The sequence below is a fragment of the Vicugna pacos genome, chromosome 7 (assembly GCF_048564905.1).
Source record: "Vicugna pacos chromosome 7, VicPac4, whole genome shotgun sequence".
Taxonomy (NCBI): domain Eukaryota; kingdom Metazoa; phylum Chordata; class Mammalia; order Artiodactyla; family Camelidae; genus Vicugna; species Vicugna pacos.
The window spans coordinates 33,403,950-33,429,537 of record NC_132993.1 but is presented as its reverse complement, the minus strand read 5'-3'; the positions used below and the strand labels follow the sequence as shown (position 1 = coordinate 33,429,537).

General features: G+C 37.0%; 1 protein-coding gene across 1 annotated transcript in view; it reads right to left on the bottom strand.

The window, feature by feature from the left end:
* DOCK4 (dedicator of cytokinesis 4) overlaps window positions 1-25,588 on the bottom strand; it is a 410,882-nt gene that overhangs the window by 58,954 nt on the left and 326,340 nt on the right. The window contains exons 27-30 of the mRNA XM_072964656.1: window positions 20,636-20,730; window positions 11,109-11,184; window positions 9,075-9,175; window positions 8,237-8,295 (exon numbers count right to left, since the gene is read on the bottom strand). Of these exons, the coding sequence (XP_072820757.1) occupies window positions 8,237-8,295; window positions 9,075-9,175; window positions 11,109-11,184; window positions 20,636-20,730 (331 nt within the window). The remainder of the gene's footprint in view (window positions 1-8,236; window positions 8,296-9,074; window positions 9,176-11,108; window positions 11,185-20,635; window positions 20,731-25,588) is intronic.

The following is a 25,588-nucleotide window of genomic DNA, read 5'->3' as shown; positions in this document are numbered from 1 at the left end:
ATATAATTTACATCTCTAGAAATATAATAAACACACAGCCTAAATAAAAATTTAAATGGTAGTCCAAACAACAACAAAAAAGAACAATTTTCTGAAAAGACTACAATGTGGTAATACTGAACTCAACAAGATGTTGAGGAAAGGAGCAGGGGGGGACATGAATGATTTTGTCTAGCAGACGAGTGTTGAGTCCAGTCCATTACCCTAGTCACCCATGTTAAATCTCAGAGCTTCTATTTTTATAGTAAGAAAACTGTATGCTATGGAAAATGTACTATGTACATTTCATATATGGACATTTCATGTATAACCTTTTAGCATCCTAGATGGAAAACGTGATACTGAAAGCATCCACTGAGAACCCAAAGAACGAGTTTGGAAGCTGAGCAGAAGAGAGCTGGCTTTATGAAAGAGGATCATTTCCCTCTTATTATTCTTTTCTTCCTTTGATCTTTTGTAGTAAGAGTTGAATACACACAAAATCATGCTGTTCAGAGTTACTTGCCAATTTCAGAGTTACACATCTTCACATTAATTATCACTTTCTCTATTTTTTTTTTTGTACTAGAAGGCATGAAGGTGGCCACAGACTTGGATGTACATAAACCAGGGTGAAAGCACAGTTTAAATTTATATTGATTTTAAGGGGGTTTTTAAAAGAGAATATGAAGGAAAAAATCTGGAAAGAAGAAAAAAATTTGGAAAGAGGAGAAAAATGATGAGATGGGCAAACTCAAGTGGGTGTTTGTGAAGTCACTGCTTTTTGTGACTGGAAGTGCCTCTGGATATTTCCGACATCTTCAGAATGTGGACCCCACTCTTTTCCCTCAATACTACGGGACAATAGGAGGACACACTGGCAGGCCACTGCCAATCTGAAAGTCTTTTTACGTCTCTGAAGTCACATAGTCCTTTCATCTCTCTCTGAGGTCTCACCAAAAGTAACTGAATAATTTCTCACCATCTCCAAATTACATATCTACACCCATTACGTGTGCAGAAGAAACTTGGCTTGTAATTCCTTCTGCTTTTCTACCTTTATTTTTGACTAGGTAATATTTTATCTTTCCCAAGGGACTGCTTAGTTTTCCTCACCAGAGCAAGAATACCTTCTTATTCATCAAAAGAAACTTCCCTGTTAGTCGACCCTTGTATATTTATCTCCAAAGGCATGAATACTTTCAAGACCAACAAACTCACTGTAGCAGAACATACAGAGATATCAATTCATAGCTCTTCTCCCTGTATTTCCCCCATCCTCCCAACACACGCATTTCAAGCAGGTAACTAGCAGCCAGCATTTGCAATTCCTTTCCATAGTTATTTTTGTCAGGGCAGAAAGCAGAAGCAACCTGAACTCAATCACTCCTGCTGTCATTTGTAAAAGCCTAAACCCACATACCGCTTCTTCAAGATGTCCTGGCAAGTGAGGGATAGAAAGAGAAAAGGTGAAGGAGATTCCTGCAGAGATGAAGGCTGGCAAATTCTGAGGTCTGCTGGCTATACACCTGTTCCATGACCCTGCCCCAGGAGATGTCTGTGGGGCTTCAAAGCCTAGTCACCCATGCTGTGCTCCAGCAGAGCCATGGACTGAAGGGAACCTGAGCACAGGACAAAGATCATCTTGGCATGTGACTAATAAGCAGGACCTCCCTGCTGTCTTGACACTGTGATGACACCAAGCCTTTGCACAGCTTTTGGGGGGTGCGTGGGGACAGGGGGATGAGAGAGGCAGGAAGTAAAATGCAATTTCCTGCCAGCCCATGAGTCCTCTCATACCTGCTTTGGTGGAATGAGATTCAGAGTTGCTACCTTACAATCTTTATTTTTCATCTTTCCTGAGTCTGGCATCCCTCGACCTCTCTCACACAGAACATCCTTAGCCTGCACTTATTTTATTTACCACCTTTTGCTTGAGTATTCTTGAATTTCCTGGTTTAAAAATCTCTTCCATTTATAGACATTTTACAACATGATTTTCTTTAAAATTTTTTTTTTACAAAATTACAAAGAATATTAAAATAAATCCTCAGACTCATCATCTGGCTTCAATCACTATCATCAATTTTTTTTTCTAATTTTGTTTCACCTATCAACCCAACTATTTTTTTCCCTAGGAAATTTTAAACCAAGTCAGAGACATCATATCATTCTACTTGCACAAACATCAGTAAGAATCTCTAACAGGTAGGCCATTTTATAAATATAAAATCACAATGCCTTTATCACACCTTTAAAAAAGGCAAACAGATACTAACAACTATATATAAAATGGACAAACAACAAGGTCCTACTGCACAGCACAGGGAACTATATTCAATAGATATAATGAAAAAGAATACGAAAAGGATACATATGAGTATGTATATCTGAAGCACTATGCTGTACAACAGAATTTACACAATACTGTATACCAACTATACTTCAATAAAAAAAACTACAGAAATAAAATCAAAAAATCAAAAGGGGAACAGTGATTCCTTAAACTGATCTAAACCCAGCCTATAGTAAAATGTTCCTGATTGTCTTAAAACACGTCAGTTCCAGTTGGTTTCTTTCAATCGTAATTCAAACAAAATCCGTACACTCAATCTTGTAGCCTGATTCTCTACTGACCCTAGAGAAGCCATGCCCACATTTAAGTCAGGAATGTATGAGGATAGCCTTCTTTACTGAAAACACACTTTGGGAACAAAGAAGCCCTGCAACCGGTACAAGCTCTCCATCAAAGAAAATGCAATTCCTATCTAATCTGCAAAGCAAAATCTTGAGCTCCGTATGGCAACAGTGAAATAAACTTCATTTAGATTATTTATTTTCAAGTCATGGATTTAGTATATTTTCCCCATCTCTAATCGTCAGCCGCGTGGTCTTGTTTTGAAGTATTTAGGGCACCTGCTCCTTGGGCTGTTGGCGCTGTATATTTATGCACACGGAGCAGCCTGTTAGGGAAGTATTGATTTTTCTACAGCAGTTACAAGACGCTGTGTTTGCAAATATGGAAGAAAGAGCCTACTTTATATTTAGAAAGAATGTTAGTTCTACTAAAAATAGGAAGAAGAAACTTAACCTTGTAGCACGATGAATGGCAAAGGTGAGACAGAGCAATAAGGCTAACATCTTTCTTTGCAGACTATTTTTGCAAATGTAGATAAAAATGTATAAATTTGTGGGGGTGGAATTCATGCCTTTCCACTCCTTTTTATTGAGGTAACACTGCTTCATAATATTATGTAAGTTTTGTGTACAACATTATACTGCGATTTCTGTATACACAATAGTGTGCCCACCACCTGAAGTTTAGTTTCCATCCATCACCCTACAGTTGACCCCTTCACCCATTTCACCTCCCTTGCCGTCTTGGTCACAACTAATCCATTCTCTGTATCTCTGTGTTTGTTTTTGTTTGATTTTGTTTCTTCATTTATTTACTTCTAATATTCTACATATGAATGAAATCATATGATATTTATCACTGTCTGCCTTATTTCACTTAGCATAATACCCTCAAGGTTGTCACAAATGGCAAGATTTCATTTTTATGACTGAGTAGAATTCCTTTGTATGTGTACACAACATCTTCTTTATCCGTTCATCTGTTGATGGAAACTTAGGTTGTTTCCATATCTTGTACTATTGTATATAATGAACACAAGGGTGCATATATCTTTTCAAATTAATTTTTTTTGGTATTTTCTGGATAAATACCCAGAAGTAAAACTGTTGAATCACATGGCAGATCTTAATTTTTTGAAGAATCTCCATACTGTTTTCCACAGTGGCTGCACCAATTTATGTTCCCACCAACAATGTATGAGGGTTCTCCTTCCTTCACATCCTATTGAGCACTTGTTATTTCTTGTCTTTTTGATAATAGCTATTTGAATGAGCATGAGGTGGTATCTCATTTTTGTTTTGATTAGCATTTCCCTAATAATTAGTGATGCTGAACATCTTTTCATGTACCTGTTGGTCATCTGCATGTCTTCTTTGAAAAGATGTCTTCTCAGATTCTCACCTCATTTTTAAATTGGGTTTTTTTTTTTTTTTTTTTTTTTTGCTGTTGTCGTGTTGCATGAGTTCTTTATATATTTGGGTATTAACCCCTTACTGGGTATATGCTTTGCAAATATCTTCTCCCTTTTGTTCTGTTGATGGTTTCCTTGGCTGTGCAGATGCTTTTTAGTTTTAATGAGGTTCCATTTGTTTATTTTTGCTTTTGTTTCCCTTGCCTAAGTAGACATATCCAGGAAGATATTGCTAAAACTGATGTCAAAGAGTGTAATGCCTACCTTTTCTTCCTAGAGTTTAATGGTTTCAGGTTTTACATTCAAGTCTTTAATCCATTTTTAGTTAATTTTTGTGCATGGTGTAAGTGGGTGATCTAGTTTCATTCTTTTGCGTGTGGCTGTACGGCACAGTTTTCCCAGCACCATTTAGTGAAAAGACTGTTGTTTCTCCATTTGTGTTCTTTGCTCCTTTGTCACAAATTAATTGTCCATGTAAGTGTTGGTTTATTTCTGGGCTCTCAATTCTGTTACATTGACCTGTGTTTCTGTTTTTATGCCCATATCTTGCTGTTTTGATTACTATAGCCTTCCAGTATAATTTGAAGTCAGGGAGTGTGATACCTCCAGCTTGGTTCTTTCTCAAGATTATTTTGGCCATTCAGGGTCTTTCGTGGTTCCATATAAATTTTAGAATTGTTTGTTCTACTTCTCTGAAAAATGTCATGGGGATTTTGATAGAAATTTCACTGAATCTACAGACTGCTTTAGGCAATATGGACATTTTAACAATGTTAACAACGCTAATTCTTCCAATCCATGAGCATGGCATAACTTCCCATTTCTTTGTGTCTTCTTCAATTCCTTTCAACTGTGTCTTATAGTTTTCAGTGTACAGGTCTTTTACTTCCTTGGTTAAATTTATTCTGCTAAGTATTTTATCCCCACCACTGCAATGAAACACTATAAGTCCTTCAACTAATAAAATGAAAATAATGAGGAATAACACATCTAAGAAAAGATGTTCACTTATCACTACTTCATTTACTTCTCAAAAATATATTTTATCAAAATCACAATGAGGTACCACCTCACATCCATTAGGGTGGCTACCATCAAAAAACCAGGAAATAACCAGGACTGGCAAGGGTGTGGAGAAATGGCAACACTTGTGCACTGCTAGTGGGAATGGAAAATGGCGCAGTTGCTGTGGAAAACAGTATGGTGGCTCCTCAAAACTTAACAATAGAATTATCATATGATGCATTGCTCACAGGTAAATCTAGGAGATATAATGATCAGATTTGAAAATCCTACAGCTTCATGTTTAAAAGTAGACTAGTCACTAAATTATGTGTGCTCTTTTTACCCTGTCCTCAGCAGAATGCAAAAACCAACTTATTTCTAGCGTATGGTAGAGTTTCCACACTTCGGAAGTAAACACCAATGATCAAAATCTGATTTTAAAATATTGTCCAGTAAAATTTGTTTCTAAATTAGAGCAACTGGAATATTTCAAATGAAAGTGTATTCAGTGACTCTGGGTATTTCCTCTCCTCAATTTATTTTCTAAAACTTAGTGCTTTTTCTATCTAGTGAGGCTCTTTTTTTTTTTTTTTTTTTTTACTTTAAGTATAGTCAGTTACACTGTGTCAATTTCTGGTGTACAGCATAATGTTTTAGTCATATTTGAGGCTCTTGACTTATGAAATCATAACAGCTTACTGGCTTTACTAAAACATTGTGAATCTGTCTTTATCAAGTTTTTTCCTGTTTCATGTAAATTGGACAAAATATTTCAAATATAAGATTTAAAAACTAAGCTCTTACCAGGCAAGGACATTTTTTTTTCTTGTATCCCCCAAAATAATTTGCACATGCCCAGTGCTATGAACTATATTAAATTGAACCTATTAGCTTATTCCCTTAAAAATGAAAATCTGAATAAATTCTCCTTTAGCATTTCTAATACTCAATATGACCTATTTATAGGAAAAACAAATTATAACTAATGTATTTTGATATTCTTAAGTAACAAGCTGACTTAGGCTCTGCAAGGGGTATTAAAACAGTACCCTGAATACTCAATTTTTCTTATCATTTCTGTAAAAATATAAGTTGGAAGAGAGGCTTTAACACTTCTGAACATTCTCCAATTCCAGTTGCCATACAGTAGCAATGACCTTTAAAATTCACCTGATGTTTTGGAAGTCTCAGAGCACAACTCTAGGGAAATAATGCAGACACCAAGGAATTAAGCGAAGATTTACACTCATCCTATATTTGAACTATGTCATGCTGGGAATTTGTAGTTGCGTATAATGAGCCTTTTCTAACAGAGTGCTAGAGCTAGTCTTTAGGGCTGGAAGAACAAAGAAAGGGGACACTGTTGTCTAAAGCAGAGCTTTTCAATCTTTAGTCAAGTGCGTAAGGATCACCTGGAGAACCAGTAAAAACTTAGAGACTGTTGTGCCCCTTCTCAGAGATTCTCAGAGACTCTGTTTCAGTGGGTCTGGGGTGGAGCCAGAGAATGCATACTTCTTATAAGCTTCCGGGTAATGCTAGTCTACTAAGTACCACTGTTCTAAAGAGCACTGACATTGTAACACATTGCTGGGATCAGTACACTCCAGAGATTTTTCACAGTCTCTAGATTTCTGAAGAAAACAAAGAAGTAATTTAACATGCAACCCAGAGGGGTAGAAAGATTTTTGTTTCAGAGATAAAACAGATAAGAAAAGTTTATGAAGTATACAAGGACATCTTTAAGGAGACGGTTTTATTTAGCAAGCCGTGGGTCATGAGCCTAAGTGCACAGGTATTCGGCTTGGAGAAAAATTTATGTGAAAATACCCATACATGGCAATGCCAAGATTTGTCTACAAGAGGTGAACCTGCCATGTTTTCTAACATTCTGTTAGCTCAAATGAATCTGTTCTGGTCTTATCATTTGAGCTCTGACAACAGCCTAAATCACACAGAATTTCAATGCAGCCTTCTTTGGAATTCACCTTGCTAAATTAATGCCAAAGGCAGTAAGGACATTCCAAGGGTCTTGATCTGTTTTTGAAAAACAAAGACACAAAGAATCAATGAAACATCAAGACTGAGAGGATGCTCTTCAAATAAGACAAACTGAGGCTAAGTTTGAGCTGAATCTAAAGACTTATGGACTTCTGACTGGTGTTAGTCAAGTGGAGGTTGCTTTCAAGAAACTAACTCACTTTTTTCCCCCTGAAATTACCAGCAAGCATTAAACACTGGACTCAGTGATACAGAACAGGTTTCCTCAAATTGCCTTGTATATATTGTACATTTGAGGGATATACATATTCTGGTCAAAAATCACTCTGTAATGTGAACTGAAGTATATTGATAATGGTTCTGTTTTCACTTACAGAAAACAAATCCTGCCATCTCCAAGTTGCGCTTGGATGAACCCAAGAGAAAAGATACTTTCAGGTCATTACATATTCAATTCAAATAGGTCTACCACTTTAATAAATCACCAGGGGGGAATTACATTGCAGTAATAGTAACTGAATGCTATAAACTTGCATAATTAACATACCAAGTTAAATAAGTTATGGATCTCTATAAAGAAACCTTACGTCAATGAGATTTTAACAATTCATTTTCTAAATATTATTCTTTTCTATGCAACCAGGGCTGTGTCATCAATTTGCTGGATAATGTGCTCTATCTGCTGGGGCAGATGAACAAAATAGGGTCTAATAGTTTCTTAGCAACTGCAGATGCTTTTAAATCCTTTGGCTATGTACTATATGATACAGGTCATTGCTTCAACTTTTTAAGAGCACAGATGCTCAAGCCAATGTTTCATAAAGTTTATTTTAATTCGTTATGATTCATAGCCTCAGTTCAGAGTTCTAGAAATTCTGGAATTCACAATTCTAAATTCTGGAAGTTTAGCTCATTGCTAGAATTGTGTGTATTACTGGAACATGCTAGATTATAAAATTTGTTACTCAGTGATAATAAAACACACAAAAGAAAGGTGATTTTTTTTTTCATACAGACACCAACGTAAAGAATTAGCTGTGACCTGATTCAGTGCCAAAGTGTCAATTACTCTCTATTGATTTCTTTATTGACTTAGACATTTGGTTTCAAATGCTGTCATTGGTAAATTGTCCTTCTTCATCTGTACACCTAAAAGGACAGTAATGAGCTATAAAACGGAGGTGGCTTCTTTTTCCATTACTTACCCAGGTTTTGCCACATGCTGAAAATTTCACAACCCATTGTTACTCGCATGTCACCATACCTGAAATAGAACAAAAATCAAATTGACACAATGTCTCCAGAACAAAGAAGTATCTGTGTCTCTTTAGGATACAATCTATCACTCTGAATTAAAAGGCAGCATGTTTTTAATTAAAGATGGTTAATGTAAATGAGTTATTTATTTATTTATTTATTTATTTATTTATTTATTTATTTATTTATTTGTAAATGAGTTTTTATTGAGGTACAATTGACAGAACATGATATTGGTTTCAAGTGTTCAACGTAATGATTTGAATATTTGTATATATTGCAAAATGGTTACCACCCTAAGTCCAGTTAATATCCATCACCATACCCAGTTACAAAATTTTTTCTTCTTTTGATAAAAACTTTCAAGATTTACTCTCCCAGCTACTTTCGAATATGCAGTACAGTATTGCTTAACTGTAGTCACCATGCTGTACACAACATCCCCATGACTTATTCATTTCATAACTGGAAATGTGTGCAGTGTACATGTCTTGATGCCCCTAATTCCAATTCTCATATAAATCCTTTAGTAAAACAGATCCGTCTCATAATTTTTTGCTCCTATAGTAATTTTAAATTCTGAAAGACTGCAGACAAAAATGTTTAAATAAGTTCAAAACAATGAAATTTCCAGATAAGACTGCTTGTCCTCTTGGGTCAATGTCTCTCAACTATGATTTCTAGTTACAGAAATCTGATTTATAAATCATTTGAACTAAATATCCTTTAAAAGGGACAACATTTGATTTGCCTCTTATTCCCACCTGATTATGCACTGGTACTTACTTTTCTAACACTTTTTTCTTTTTGGAAGGTGTGAACATCTCTAACTGCAGACACAGCTGGTTTATAAAGATGACTGCAAGGTAAAAGTAGGAATCCCAGATCTAAAACAAGAACAAGACATTTAAATACCACGGGGTTACAAAAATATCTACTGGTGAAACGACATGATTTCTTGGATTTGCTTCAGAAGTGGTGAGTGGATGGAGGTATAGTTGCAATAAGATTGGCCATGAGTTGGTAACAGTTGAAGCTGGATATGCGTATGTGGGAATATTCATCATACTATTCTCTACACTTTTATACATGCTTGAAACTTTCTAAAACAAAGAAGAGGCTAACTAACCAGATAAATACTATATTTTTATATTGCTTCAATGCTGTATCCCAAGTCTCATGAGCTCTCTGGTAGATGTTAAAATGGTAGATGTTTTGTTTCTCGTGTAACATTTCTGTGTGTCTCCAAGGAGGCTGAGGTATAAATTGGATTACTTGTTTCCTGTGTTATTTCATGTTTGGAACCCCTTTTAATGTAGAACAAAAAAAAGAGATTCATGCATGCTTTTGAATACGGTAATTGCTTTAAATCCAGAGAGTATATAAAAATTCCCTACCCAGACAAATCTTCTAAGTTCTCTTATACCAAAAATAGCATCAGAAAGAGAGCAGAATAAGATCCCCAGAAATAAATGTAACCAAAAGCATGAAGGACTTAATGGAAGAAAACTACTTTTCTATTGACACCATGTAAAATTAAAGATAAATAGGAGAAACATTATAAAGAATTAACATCTTTTATACATAAAGAGCTCTCACAAATAAAAAAGAATATGATAAAACTCCAAGCAAAACAATAAAAGTCAAGAACAGATACCTCACAAAAGTGAATTTTAGTCAATAACTAGTCAGTAACTAATAATTAGTGACTAATGAACAATTAATAACATAACTAGTAAGAAATGTAAATTAAAGCAAAAAAAATTGTTCCCTTTATCAAAATATCAAAAAAAGTTGTCCCTCCTAGTGTTGGTATACGTATAGACAATCAAATATAATTGGTACAACTTTTAACTCAGCATTTCCACTTACAAATATTTACCCAACGAAATAACTAGAGTTATTTTTTTTAATTTTGTAAGAATATTCATAAAAAGAATAATCTATCAGAATAAAGTAGTAGACACAACTCGAATATTAAAAAGTAGAGCTCTGATTATGAAATTTTGATACATTGATTATTGTATGGTAAAAAGACATATTACATAACCATCAAAATTCCATTGGTTTCTATTGTACTTTTTTTGTATTTCCTCATTATTCAATAAACAAATTTTTATTTAAAATTAAATGTTTAATATAAAAGATGTTACTTTGAAAAAGGATAAGAAAACAAGATGTCAAAAAGATAAAGGACCATTCAGGAGGGAAACCAGGGTAGGCACTACCCATCTTTATTTACAAGTTATCATTTCCCATTTAAAAAACAGCATATCAAGAATTCTTAGAGACCCAGGCATATCACATTATATCACTGACTTACCGAGAGATCTGCCTTAAAGAATCGTACTCATCTTTCATTTTTTTGCTTTTAATTAATTCATTCTAAAAATTGGGAAGATGAAGTAGAGGAACTAAAGGGTTTACTTTGTAAATACATTCATCACATAAACTCTATTTTAAAAGCTGCCTTAAAAACATTATGTTCTAAGTTCTTTTTGTCATGTGTGGGTATCAAAAAGAAAAGAATAAGAATTAAAATTTACAGTAACAATAAAGAACTCTCTCTCCTCTTAAGCATTATGATTTCCACCAGGTTGATAAGCTTACTTACACTCCTAACTTGTTCACAAATATAATGAAAAACTCTTCTATTATTATTCATAATTAACACTAATACGGTCCAAGATTAATTTGAAGTAACTGGAATAAATTTATTTTCCTATTACTAAGAGATAGAAAACACAAAAGGTAAATTTCCAGGAGAACCGCATGAAACCTTTCAGCCCAAGCAGTATAGTCATTTAAATGGATACTTACTTTATAATCAAAGTTTTCATTTAAGAAGTTCTTACGAAGAGCATCTGACAGGTAAAGAACTGTTGTTATAATAACGCTAGTGATAAAAAAAAAAGAATACATTTTAGGTTGGAAACTTCATGTTACTGAAAATCATTTATTAGGTAAAAATCAAGACAACTAAGATAAAAAAAACCTCCTTCAGCAAGCTTATGAAACAATATTAGGTAATCTATACTCAAAATAAAAAACAAAACAGATGCCCAGCAAAAAAGGGAAAATAAATCTATCACTAAAATGATGAAATGATACACAAAAAAATCTATGAAGTCATATGACTGAGAATTATATTAATATCTTGATGTTTCATAGTTTTTAAATTTTCTAAACAAAGCAAAACCAATTTAATATAAATATAATATTCCATATTTGATTAACATGGGGCAAAAAATCAAACTTTTACAAAATAGAAAAAGAAATGAAGCCCAAAAGATGAAATGGATAGGATAAAGTGACAGAATATATGGAATATTTATTAGCTGTCTTCTCTCTGCTCTCCGCCATTTAAGGTGTCAGGGGGCATGCAACAATTACAGACTGTGAAATTGTCTATAACCCAGTACTAGGCAGTGTGAAACTGACAGTGAGTGTTATAGCAATTCAGAGAATGGGGCATCTCAGGGCTGGAGAAATTAGAGAAAGCCTGACAGAGGGGGCATATACAGCCATATGCATTCAACATGAAACAAAACAAGACACCCCACCAATCTCACATCTTGGTTACTTGGTTACTGGTAAAATACCGATTAGAAGAATATTTACTAATGAGAAGAATTTTATATATATATACATAAATGTTCATGATTATTACCCACTGGAAAACTCACTATTATAATCTTGTGGGGCAGGGGAGCATTAATGAGGCTAGGGAGTTGGATGGTTGAATGTGCAAGCTCATGTTAGGAAAAGGAAAGAGAAGAAAACCATCATTTTCGTGGGCACTTGTTCTACTATGAACAAGCACTGTGTTACATTCAAGTATGTTCAAAATGTCATTTACACCTTCCAATGAATATTCCTATGAAAGTTAAGTATAAGTAAAGCCTATGAGACTGAGAAGTCCAACGGTTTCTTTCACCCCCCCAAAACTGGCAGATATCAACAGCGAACTTCATATCAAAGGGACAAATCACCTGCAGATAAACGTATAAAGAGGCAATTTTCCATAAACACTGGTGAAATCAATGATGATAACTGAACAAATTCCCAAAGTAGTTACTTCAAATCTTTCTTTAAGAAACTAAGGCTCAATGATCAGAAAATGGAATACTACTAGGCAAGGATGGGGTTCTTTGCTCAACATCTAGTAGAAGATGGTTGGACTTCTAAGCCTGAAGAAGAAAATTTTACATCCTTAACAAATATTCTGCTTTGACATTCAATGGAGAACACACACAGTCCCACTATAGCTCAGTTTTACATTGAAAAAACTACCTTTTGAAAACAAAACAACTACCTTTTGGCCCACAACTATAGCTTGGATTGTTGTTCAGAAACATGTTAGTGAAATATGATGTACCTGGGATTTGAGCTTTGGCCCCAATGTCTTGGAAAGGAGCCAACAAACTCAATCTTCCAAGAGAGAAAGGTCATTCTATTTATTTATACGCTGGGTCCCAAACACACAAAGAAAATTCATGGCTTCTTGAACTGTGCTTGGTGGTAAACAACATGAAGTCTCTCTGGCTTTATGAAGGACCAGTGAGTCCCACTAGAATCACTTGGGAGCTTTAAAAACACAGATGTCTGAATCACACCCCCTGAGAATTAATAACTGGGCTGGGGTACAACCTGGACATCAGGGTTGGTAAAGCTCCCAGGCGGTTCTTAGGCACACCCAGGGCCAAGAACCATGCTCCAGACAAACTTTGTAAAAGTTAGACACACTTTGATGGGTACATGGTGATCTAGTTAAAAAAGATGCAGGTTGTGATTCAGCAGGCCTGGGATGGGGCCTGAGGTTCTGCATAACTAACAAGCTCCAGGAGATACTCATTCTGTCGATTCACAACCCACCCTTTCAAGAGCAAGGTTCTAGAGAGATCAGAGTCAGAAACACATTCCAACAAATTCCACTTCACTTTCTCCTGGCTTCTAGAATTTTAGGCTGATGACTACTAAGGTTCTTTAATGGGCCAGACAACCTTGATCTACATGGAACACCTCATCCTTTTACCAAGGCTGCTCAATCATCAGGCACAGAGCCTTTTCAGGAACTTTGGAAAACAATGAGACCTGAAAAAGTGTTACCGAATTAAAAATTGAAATTGAAAGTAAAAACTAAAAGTGGTTCATTACATGTGTGCAGACTGCAACATTATCATTTTCACTAATTGTCCAATTTAATATTCATGCTACTTCTATTATATTAAAAAATAGAGGTTACTTTTTATAATTTCACAAGAATTCCTAAAGACACAAAAATGGGGAGAGATCACATCCAACTGGAATTAAATTATTTACTCCATAGGCTAGTAATTTAAAAAGCCAAATGTAAAAATTGCTTTTCACTTTGGCCTGTGGCATGTGGGCCTATTTAATATGTTTGATATAATGAGGGGTAAGACCTCCAAAAATAAGACTTCCCAGGGTGAGAAAGATCTTAAAATGACTCTACCTCAATTGCTTTTCATTTATGCTTATAACATTCAGCCCAAGTCACAGAGGCAGCTCGCAAAGCTTTTTATGTCTCAGCACTAAGACAGTTCCCTGGCACACAGGTCGCCAAGACAGCTAAAGGCATAGATACATTATTGCTCCTTTGTTGTAGTGGATACCTGTAGCGTTTAGGGACCTTTCTAGACCTGTTCTAATTTATCCAAAACCATGTGGTTCCTTTGATTTTATTCTTTTACTCATGACTGAGTTTCCGAATATGAGGACATTTCAAATCTCAGTGCTCCAATTCAACAGCCAAGAAAGGTTTGCAATCTGTTACTACAAATGGTCAAATTACTGATGTCTGCCATAGAAATGCAGGCATAAGGATCACTTTTGACAACCATAATCTATGGCTCAGCAGGATAAAACGTATACATAAAAGAGAAATGGGTGCACAGGAAATCTAAGCTATTTCTTCCAGTTTTCCAGTTGCCACTTCATTCTGGCATTTAGAAAGTATTTTTCAAGCAATGCTATCACCCCCCTGTACAGACTTCATCTCCTGTAAAGCATCCTTTTGAAAACTATTCCAAAATGATAATCTGCTCAAGCAAAAGCCCATCTCCATGAATTATACATGGACTGAGAGAAGCACCTTTTGAATGAACTAGGCATCAGCAAGGCTGATGTGTGTGCACTGAAAAACGAAGATCTACATCTGGGGTACAGCTTCCCTACAACCTGGTAGGTAAAATGGGCAGAACAGATCACCACAAAGGCATTTAGGACAGATGAAGATCCTAGGGAGCCATCAAGGAAACTGATTGAAGCCAGTGGTTCTCAAATTTCAGTGCATGAGAAGGACGTGAGGAATCAGAAGACTTCAGGGCTTCACCAGCGCCAATGGCTCGGTGAGATGGCACTGGGGTCCAGCCAGGTGATTCTGATGTGCTCGTTCACTTCAAGGACAGGTGACAGATCAGAGAGAAGACAGACAAGGGTTGGACCCTGGAGAGCAATGACATATGGGGAATCTGGCTTTGTTAAACACTGCATCACCAAGGGCTCAGCCCAGTATGTGTTTGCTGAATGACTGTAGCCTCAAAACTGTATTTACATCTATGCCTCGTGATAATTATTTGCTGTACTAGGTAATTCTAAAATGTGTAGCTTGCAAAATTTTTTATACTTTTTAAAAATATTTTGAAGAAGAGACTGATATTAGACCCTCTCCAAGGCTAATGGAGAAAGGCACTCCAACTGGAGGCCACGGTATCAGCTAAAACAGGGAAGCAAGAAAAGGAGTGATTCTGCTTTTAGTCAAGGAAGCAGGCAATGGGGGTGAGGTAAAAAGAACGAACAAAGATTGAAATGGAAGGATTTTTTAAAAAAATCCCCTGACCTCCTCCTCTAGGCAGTATCGGTAGAAAATTGCTCACGTGGCAAAAGTCTCAGTGTTTTTGGACCTACTAGGCTTAAACCCTAATGTATTCATTGCCTTTCCTCGTGTATTCACTCTCTCTACCAGCTCCTCACAGCTCACCAGGAGATGCAGTGGGCAAGCAATTCTTGTATAAATATTTGCTATTAACTATTGAAAGTTTGGCACATTCATCTTATTAACATATAGTTTTGATAAAAATCACCATCTTTCCTCTCCTTGGACAGTAAAAACATTTAAAGATAATTACCCTGACAGAAAAACACCATCAATAAATAAGCAATAGTAGGTGCGTCCTGGGTGCTCAACAGCTCACCTACTCTAACACCCAACTCTTCATGGTCAGTATCACATGCTCTGTCTTCCTGTTACTGTGGATCCACAATCAACTCTCCTAGCTGAGGCTAAGCTCCATGTGTGCGTTAGATCAGTGCTTCTCTAGACCTGGTGAGCTTCCTTCATTGAGAAAGTCTTACCACAAGAAAGCAATGTCAGCCGAACCAGACTGCATGCTTATGCAACTGATTTAATTTCCAGTGCAAGGTGATGATGGACAGTTAACAGAATACAAAAGCTGTTTTCAGACAGACACAATGAGAAATACTGCAATTGATCTCATCCCTACTTCTGTACCCAAGGACAATGCATCTTCATAGATGCCTACTTGCTTTGGCACAATCAATATTTCTTTTTTCTGGCCCCTCCTATCAGGAAACTAACATGCATAACATTCCATTTAAAAAAAAACGAATCGTAGTCCTCATATCTCCTTCCAGATATAGCCCCATTTCTCTGATCCTTTTTACAGCAAACTTTTCTAAAGAGCTGCTTATAATTACTGCTTTCACTTTCTCGATTCCCATCTGTTCCTGAATTCACTCTAGTAAGACTTTCATCACCACTGCACTGCAACAGCACTTGTCAAGGTCACCAGTATCGATACCACACTGCCAAATCCCAGGGATGACTGTCAGTCCTCATCCTCTACCCTCCCAGCAGCTCTTGATCCTCCCTCCTTCATGAAATAGTTTCTTCACACGATATTATACCCTTCTGGTTCTCATCTTAGATCACAGGCTGCTCCTTTTCAGTCTCCTTTGCTGGATGCTTCTTGACATCCTGACCTTTGAAAGGTTGGCATGTTCCAGGGCCCAGTCTTAGGGACTCTTCTTTTTTCAACTTATACTTCCTTCCAGGGCACTTTCATTCAGTTCCATGGCTTCAAATATTGCCCAGTGCTGATGACCCTCAAATCTGTATCTCTAGCCTTGACCTCTTCTCTGAGATCCATATGAGTTCCATCTAGCTTCTTCTCCTACATCTCCTCTGGTGTATCTAACGGCATCTCAAACTTCCCTAATGCTGCTCCTCTCTCCGAATCTTCCGTCTAAGTGAATAGTACCGCCATGTGTCCTTCTGTTCAGGCCAAAATTCTAAGAGATATCTTCATTTTTTTTTCTCTCCAACCCACATCCAATCATCGGAAGTCTTGCTATCTCTGTGTTCAAAATTAATCTTCTCACTACCTTCATTGTTACCTACCTGTTCAAGCCATCATCATTTCTTACCTGGATTTCTGTATTAAGCTCCTAACTAGTCCTTTCTGGTTTCTTTTTGTCTCTCTGTTCCCTAATATTTGGATCCTGTCTTCCTCTTCCAACTTCATTTTTATTGGTTCCTCCCCTCTTCATATTTCAGCCACATAAACAGTCTTTCAGATCTTTAAATGTGCCACATTCACTCTGACCACAGGGCCTTTGTATATGCTATTCTTGATGATAAGAATATTCTTCCTTTGTTGTCTGTTAACTCCTGCTTTAGCTTTCAGCTCTAGTTTCACTTCTTCATTAAAAAAAAAGAAGAAAAAGTAGAAGAAAAAACCACACTTTTCTATCCCAGTCCAGAACAAAGTTCCTTTCATACCCTCTCTGAGAGAACTGCAATCTTTATCTTTATGGCATTTATTTTCCCTTAGGCACCGGAATATATTTGTTGAATGGATGGGTCAATGAATGAATGGATGACCTCCCCTAAGAATCTTTAATTCCATCAACCACTTATTTGCTATAGATCTCACTTGAAGGCTAAACTGATGAAGGTAAAACTCAACTAAATAATCCAGTGTTTGGTGGGAAAAAAAAAACACAAAGAAGTATGATATGTTTGCAGCCAACATGTACACAAAATAAACAAAATAAGGGCCTGAAATTTCAACTGCAGGGCCAAGGAGTTTTTACTTTCCTCAGTAAGCAAGTCTGTTATGAGATTTATCTCCATGAAAATATGTACAAAGCTGTGACTTTATTTTTATACTGTATTTTGCAATGTGTATGGGAAGGGGGGTGGAGAGAAGCTTGTCTCAAAGCGTCCTGTATTTTTGGTACTTAATTTTCATCTCCCTTATGTTCCTTCTTTCTCAGATTGAGCAGTTGTCCTCATCAGAAACATCTACCAAGTGGGCAGGCATAATATAGCTTTGTAAGCAGGCAGAATTCATGTTTCTCATCCTCATGAAATTTAGCCTGGCCACACTTACTACATTATACAATATTAGATTTTCTGGTGGAAATAAACAAAAGATCACCATACTAAGCACCAAGTGTCTAGGCACAGCTTGTGGCAGGACTTCACATAAAGCAGGGAAGCTACAGGATTTGAGACAGCACAGTTTATGGATGAAGGTTAACTGACTTTTTAACTGACTTAAAAACGCAGAAAGAAAGGACCAACACATAAAAGACAGACATTTTGTGGGACGAGCCATCCAGTTGAATTCAGGCATAAGGCAGTGGTGACTTCTCTGTCAGTTACTATCAATTTGACATGTATTATGTATACGAGTGGGTAGAGAAAGTGGGAGTTTGGGTTAAAATGCTTTTTTGAGGGGTCCTTACCAAACATTTGTCTAAGAAAGTTAGTGTCATGGAAGACAAGGTGGTCAGCCTCAGAGACCCAGATCTAGCACCTATATCAATTGCTTTGATACAATTTAGCAAAGTGTGAATTTTTTCTTTCTGGTTGATGCTCTTTAACATATTTAAAATATCTTTAACATCTTTCAGAAATTGATTTTTCTACCAATATTACTGAAGTTTGTATTTCTTTTTTTTACAGATAAGTCACCAATAGTTGAAGGCTTATTTCTGAATTACACTGCATTGATAACAAGCAAAATCCCATATGTTCTCAGAATTTGAGTGGGAAACGGCTATGACAGTTGAATGAGGAGAGGAGAGGAGGGGGCTTGGAGCAGGAAAGAGCAGGTGGTCTGTTCCAATTTGGCAGGTGTTTCGCCAGGCCCTGGGGTCCTGTCTATGAATCAGGCTGGACTTGCCCCTGCCAGCCACCACACTGGAAAAGTAGTTCCAGATTTCTATCAGCACTGACTTGGGGGGCAATGGAATGATATTACTGCATTTTGCAAAAGCATATGGCCTTTTTCTTGGGTTTGCTCTGGGACCCATCTTCTGCTGAAATGCATTACACAGAGCTCATCTCTAACAAAATCACGTTCCTATGTGGCTAACATTACAGATGAAAATCTTGAACATCATGTGTTTACTCAAACACAGAATCTAGACTTCCAAATCTGCTTCATGTGACCATGAAGCCTTCATAAATGGAGTGGAGATTTTTAGGTGGGGCAGAGGGAGATGACATTTAATATCAAAAGCCACACGGTTGTCATGGTTTTCAGGAGCTCAAGTGCAGCCTATGTATGTAAGGAACAAAATGTCAAATTTAGTTTCAGTTTGAGTTTCTGCCATTGAAAATTCAAATTCAAGTCAAAATATCCCCCTCTGCACACAGGGCAGACAGAGGGACCAAATGATGATGCTGTGTGATGGTGATGTCAGCGGCCTGGACCCCTTCCTGCCTGGCTCCCTGGATCAGTTCATAGACCTTTCCCAGTACCCAGAATGTTTGATCTTTGGGAATAGGGCCAGATATAGGACCAACAGCTCCCACTTAAATCTGTAGCATCTGGACATCCAGATGAAGAGTGAGTTGATTCTACTCACAGATATCAAACTAAATATGCTAAACTCTAAAGACAGCTATTTTAGGAGTCTCAATTAGTCTTCAAAATGGAAAAGCTGTTTCTGTACTTATGTAAAATATAATATGCCATATTATACTATTTGTTACTTCACAAAGTTTTTAACACATCATTTTAACACCTCCACGTCTATAAATGCATACTGCGGCAGAAGCCATATTAGGCACATCTAATCAAAATCAAGCCCTGTTTTCCTCGGGCTCTTACCACCATCATATCTGGGCATCTGGGGAGGGTACACAGCATTCTCAGCCTATAAATAGATGCCTGGAAAAGCCAACCTTCACCCTGAACATGAGGATGTTGGGGATTGGAGAAGAGGAAGGAGAGGCAGGTAAATGTGGGTGTGACACAAAGAATGCTTATGAAATGGGGTAAATTACAAGTGTGGAAGTAAAGATCAGGTCACTTTCCTAAAAAATTTCACCTTCATTCTGTATCCTGAGATCACAGAGACCAGAAGTGTGAGATCAGTAAGTCCATGACACCGTGCTTTCCAGGAACAGGTCACTCTGACTGTCCCTACTCACCTTTCCTGGCCCCTATTCATTCAAGTATTGACCTCAGATCATTTTGCTTTTTTCTGGTTATGTTTAATACAAGCTAATTTTATCACCCCTCAGAGATTTACTTTTACATCAATAACTTCCCAAATGTCTGTAACTAGTTCTGAACTTCCTTCAAAGGACTCTTTTCAACCTTCTGCTGGCCATATCACTTAGATGTATAAAAGGAACTTCAATCTTCACATGTCCAACTCAGGGGTCATATCTTATTCCCAGTGCTTGGCACATGGTTCATACTTACTGTATTCTCCTCAGTTAAAATGAATTCAGAAAGATCAGAAATGACTGAAGTGTCCAGCAACAGGGCTGGTTAGATAGACTATGGTACCTTTAATCAATGGAATATCATATAGCTACAAAAAGAAAAAAAAACACAAATGAATGAGGGGCTTTCTAGGTACTGATATGGAAAGATGGCCAGGATTTTTAAGTGAAAGAGCAACGTTCAGGACACTGTACCTGTCTGGTTACTAGCTCGGTTCTGCATGAAGAAACGATGGAAGGACATGCAAGAAGCTAATAAAAGTGGTGACTGCAGGCTGGGAGTAGAGGCTAAATAAGGTAGGAGGGTGGGAGTGGGACTTCTTAAGGCAAACTCTGTTACACTGTTAGATTTTTGAACAATGTCAATATATCACCTATTTAAAACAAATAGTAATAACTGGGGGGGAAATGGGTAAGAGAATTTAATTCTGAGGCAGAGAAAAAGAACCCCAGGACGTGAAGGTTTCAAACTTGAGATCAAAGTGAAAAGATCATTCTGCACTCTCCTCTCTCCCAATGCAAAGAGCTGCCATTATTCCCAGTGTAAATGTCTTACTTGTTAGCCACCAAGCGCATGACAGTCCAGTCCTTCGGAAACATCTCTGGGCGGATCAATATTCGGAACACAGTAAATACCTGCAGCAGGAAATCCTTGGATAAACAGGAAAGAGACCATGTTACTGAGTTCCTGTAACTGTACACACACACACACACACACTGCTATTGTTACCATTTCCAAAGCAGTTCCAGAGAAGGGTGCCATCCAGGAGAAGGGTTTACCCAGGAGAGGGAATCACCACCAGTCCCACCTCAGCACGCAGCTGGTGAGCTACCCTTCCCAAATGTTCCTTTTTCTTTCTCTTTCTCATGCACAGTGGAAATGACTTTTCACTTTTCTTCACAAGCTCCAAGAATTTGGGTTTTAGAAATAAGTGGAAAACTAGTAACAGAAGATTAGCAGGGAAACATTTTCTTTCTTCTGTTACAGTGCCCTAAACTTCAGAACTTTTTGACTCAAGAGAACTGTAAATGATCCTGGTTCAATTCTGCTCTCCTTGAAGGGGGTGTCAGAATGTAGAAAGTTATGTTTGTTAAAAAGCATCTCAAGCCAAAACCCATTATTTCTCAGAGGCCATTCTGACGATGTGGTATTGATGGGATGCATGCAGGTTTGTAGAATCTGAGTACCCGACGCAGAAGAAATAGAAAAAAAATGATGTGTGCTAAGCTGAGCCCAGTGATAAGTCCTTAGAAGCTAAGAGAGTGGCATTTGTCACAGAGATGCCATATCAGAGGGCAGTGGTATTTACTGAGATGTTATCCTGGAAACATTCTTCTTCAATCATGACAAGAGACAGACCCAAAGTGCTGGAGCACATTCTGCTTCACGAGGAAGCAAGCAGATAACAGACCACAGGTAATGAATGAAACAGAGCTTGTCCTACACAAAATGAGACAGGCTCAATCTAGCTTTAATTTACATTTATTAACTAGAACACTTAAAGATCTGTGGCTAACCTGAAATGCTGCTAGGAAAACAGATCTAACAATCTGATTGAAGGCAACAGTATGGTGTTGTTTAGGAAAAAATTTTAAAAACACCCCAAACACTAGAGTTTTATTTATCTAACTCAGCAACACATTATGTTAGACACGTAAGCTGTTTGAATATAACATTATGATTGTCACTCATACCATCAGAAGACAGAAAGAATCTAAAAACTAAGAAACACGTGGGAGCTGTGTGTGCATGCACATTTATATATTCTAACAGCTTTGATCAAACCCATAAATATTTTGACAAGAATTTATTTTAGCTTCTTTGGCATCAACAGGCATAGGCTGATAATGTAGTACATGCCATGTGGGAACATGCCCACTAGGTCATCTGTCCTTAAATGGCCAGACGGAGCCTCCCCATGTTGGCAGAATCACAGGAGACGGTTTTGCACATGTGTTCCACTGCAGGTCAGATCATTTTGGGAAACACCACACATTTGAGCCCTCCCTTGGGACAGGAGGTCATTAGCATACTAAAACTGTGAGAAGCCCTTTTTCATGCATTTCTAAAACTTATTCCAAATGGTTTTTCAGTTGATTCTTTTGAGTTTCTCAGACATGAACACATAAAACCCCTGCAGAAATTGATGTTTGCATTTATCCTTCAAAGCGTTATGCTCCACTTCAATTTCCTATCCTGTTGCATTTGCTTAGATAGATATTAAAGAAAAATATGAGAGACAGATATTAAAGAAATATAGATACTGAAGATAAAGATTAAAGAAATATAGATAGATATGAAACAGACATTAAAGAAAAATGGGGAGTCATTTGTTTTTCATAGTCTGGAATTACTTAGGGATAGTTTAAATAAATTCTAAAATATTGATATTTCATCTTTTTTCCTCAAATCTTTTAACAGAATTGGAAATTGGAGGCAGCACCCTTAGAGGTGGGGGTATGAGATTGTGATGTCATTTGCACAGAGAAAAAACTGGCTGAAAGACTGGCTATAAGAGGCAAGCTATCTATCTTCTGGGCAAGTCACTTTGATGGTTCTTTGGTAGTGCCAGGGACAAAGGGAAAGTTATTCCAGGTGTAGGACTGGGGTCAGACAACCTGTTTCTGTACCATCTCATTTTCTTATTCCCATTTATCTCACAAAATAAAAGGCGTGGCAGCATCTGACCTAGTGCCAATGCCTGTGTACTGACATCAATCTTTATTTCCCATAATAAAACCTTTCAGTGTCTCAAATAGCTTTCTGAGGTATCCATTCAAACTTTATCTACCTTGATAGGACCAAACACATTTATTTGCAGAAACCTTACAATGAAAATAAAAGAACATAATACTGACCGTCAGAAAACTTAGATTTTAATCCTGCTTCTGCAATTAACTAGCTCAATGACCTTGGTAACTTATTTAACTTCTCTGGAACTGCGCTCCGAGACTTTATAATGCTGGGGCTTTAAGGTCCCTTGTAGTTAGAGGAGATTAAAAACAGTCAATATGATCACTTATCTATTTATGCAGGATGCAACAATTTTTCTTATTTCTAAACTGTAGGCTACTGTATCAGCAGATGGTAACACAAACACCTTCCACTTATATGTAATTTAGTTTAGCAAGTATTTCTTGTCAACTGCCATGTGACAAGGTTACATTGCAAACTCAGTTTCAATATTTTAAAGCATTAAGAGCTGAACGCCAGATTCTTCAACATTCTCCACTTCCCCAAAGAACTGGTATTTTCCTATCTGTCCTCTCTAAGTACTTTCAGTTCTGATGATTTCACTACACAAGGGCTTCTGCATATACATGTGAAATTATTTTGTACACATAACACTAACAGATTTTTTAATAATAATAATAATAAAAAAGAACACTGCTATAATAATATTCCTGTTTGGAAAGCACACAGAAATAAGTGGTTCATATGTCACCATATTAAATTTGGCAGCCTGGGAGCAGTTTTTTGTTTGTTTGTTTACTTCAAATAGCACAACATGGTAACTTAACTGCCTTACTGGTTATTATTCAAATAAGGCCTCAAAATTAAAAACAAAAACGAAAACAAAAAAACAGGGTAGTATTACTTTACAGAAACACTTTTTCTGCATTGCAAAGAATGTTCGTGTGAAAAACCCTTGAAAACAATAAAAAGTCTCATATTCAAACAGAAAAGAAAGCAGGAACAGTGGTTATGACTAACATTTCTTCATTCATAAATATTGGGTGCTTTAATATGTGCCGGGTCCTGTGTTAGATGCTGGGGACACCTAGTGGGGTAAAATATATTCTTTATTTGTGCAAGAATATTTATGGAGTGCCTGCAACATGCCATAGCACAGTAAGGCGGCTGAACGTGAGCTTTGCCTTCATGGAGCTCACAGTTGTGTCGGAGAGATAAATGTTAAACACCACACACATCCATGCATGTGTTACCAACTAGGGTAGTCTGAGGGCCAGGCATTTCACGCAGAGGGAGAGGCAGCTGGAAGCCTCAGAGGCAAGACAGAACTCAGGGTTGACCGGGCTGCAAAGGGGAGTGGTGAGAAAAAGGGCTGGTAGATAAGTAGCGATAAATAAAAGATGGATAGATAGAAAGATGGATGGATGGATGGACAGATAGATAGATAGATTTATAAGACAGATTTATAAGACAGATATAGACAGATAATGATAAATAGGGACCAAAGATAAACAAATAAATAAAAGATAAATAAATCTCATACCTTTTCCATGGTGTAAGTATTTTGGAAATTTATCCTGAGAGCAATGTAGAGACACTCAGGGGGTTTATGCAGGTATGTAAGAGGATCAATCTTGTATTTTACAAAGATTTTCTGATTTCACTCTATAAGACACTGTTATGTGTCTACCCATGATACTATGGTATCAGAATAGCATAAGATAGAAATCAGGTGTATGAAACAGAATTGGTGAATCACAGAAGGAGGAATTCTGAGATCATGAAACTTGAGTTAAGAGATCTGGGAAAAAAAGCATCAGGAGGTTAAGTAGACAGACAGGGACACGGTCTCTATGTCAAAGGCAATGAATGGGACAGAGCCTTCCAGGTACACATTTCCTGTACTTACAATTTAGACTTTAGTCAAATGCTGTTTTAAAAATTTGCCACGAATTTCAAATGTGTAACACCCTTGAGACAAGGTCAGAATTCAATTAAAGGGTGTTAATAATCATTATCACATTGAAATTTATATCCTTAAAATTGAATATTTAAGTACATTATGCAAAAATAACTCTCAAATGGTCCTCAATCTTTAAGAGCTGTAGAACAATTTTCTGTACTAAAATAAAGAATATGAGTTGAAATAATTGTATGGAAAAAGATGGTTTTTGAAGCAGGAAGGCATTTATTAAAAGGGTTGATCCATCTGACAAAGACTTAATGTTCTAGGCTCTGTGCTTAGGACACAGAGCGCCTACACTCAAAGAGCCCAAGGTCATCAAGAATACAAGGAAACAACAAATCATTCCGATGCATTGTTGCACGTGCTATCACAGAGAGGGACTGAAGTCTGCGAAGGCTTCATACAGAAAGTGATAACTGAGCTGGATTTTACAGCATGAGCTGACATTGGGAATAGATTAATAGGAGTACAAATTAGGCAATGGAAGTCAGCTGGTGGTGGAATAGGCATTTCAGGTAGGCAAAAAAATATTCAAAGTAATAATAAACATGATTTGTTTGGTAATTTTACTAATCTTTAATGGCTGGAGTGAAAGGTATGTGGAAAGGGATGGAGGACAATAAGGATGGAGGGTAGATTGAGGAAAGAGAAGACTTGACAAAGAGACTGGACTTTGTCCTCTAGGTAATGTGGAGTCCTCAGAGTTTTAAAGTTGAATTGAGACTAGATCAGATATGACTGTTGAAAGCTAGTGGGCCAGTATATGGGAGACAATAAAAAGTTACAATAATAATGCTGTACATAACTTCCAGGAGAGGTCTAATCTCATACTTAGAGCAAGATCCCCA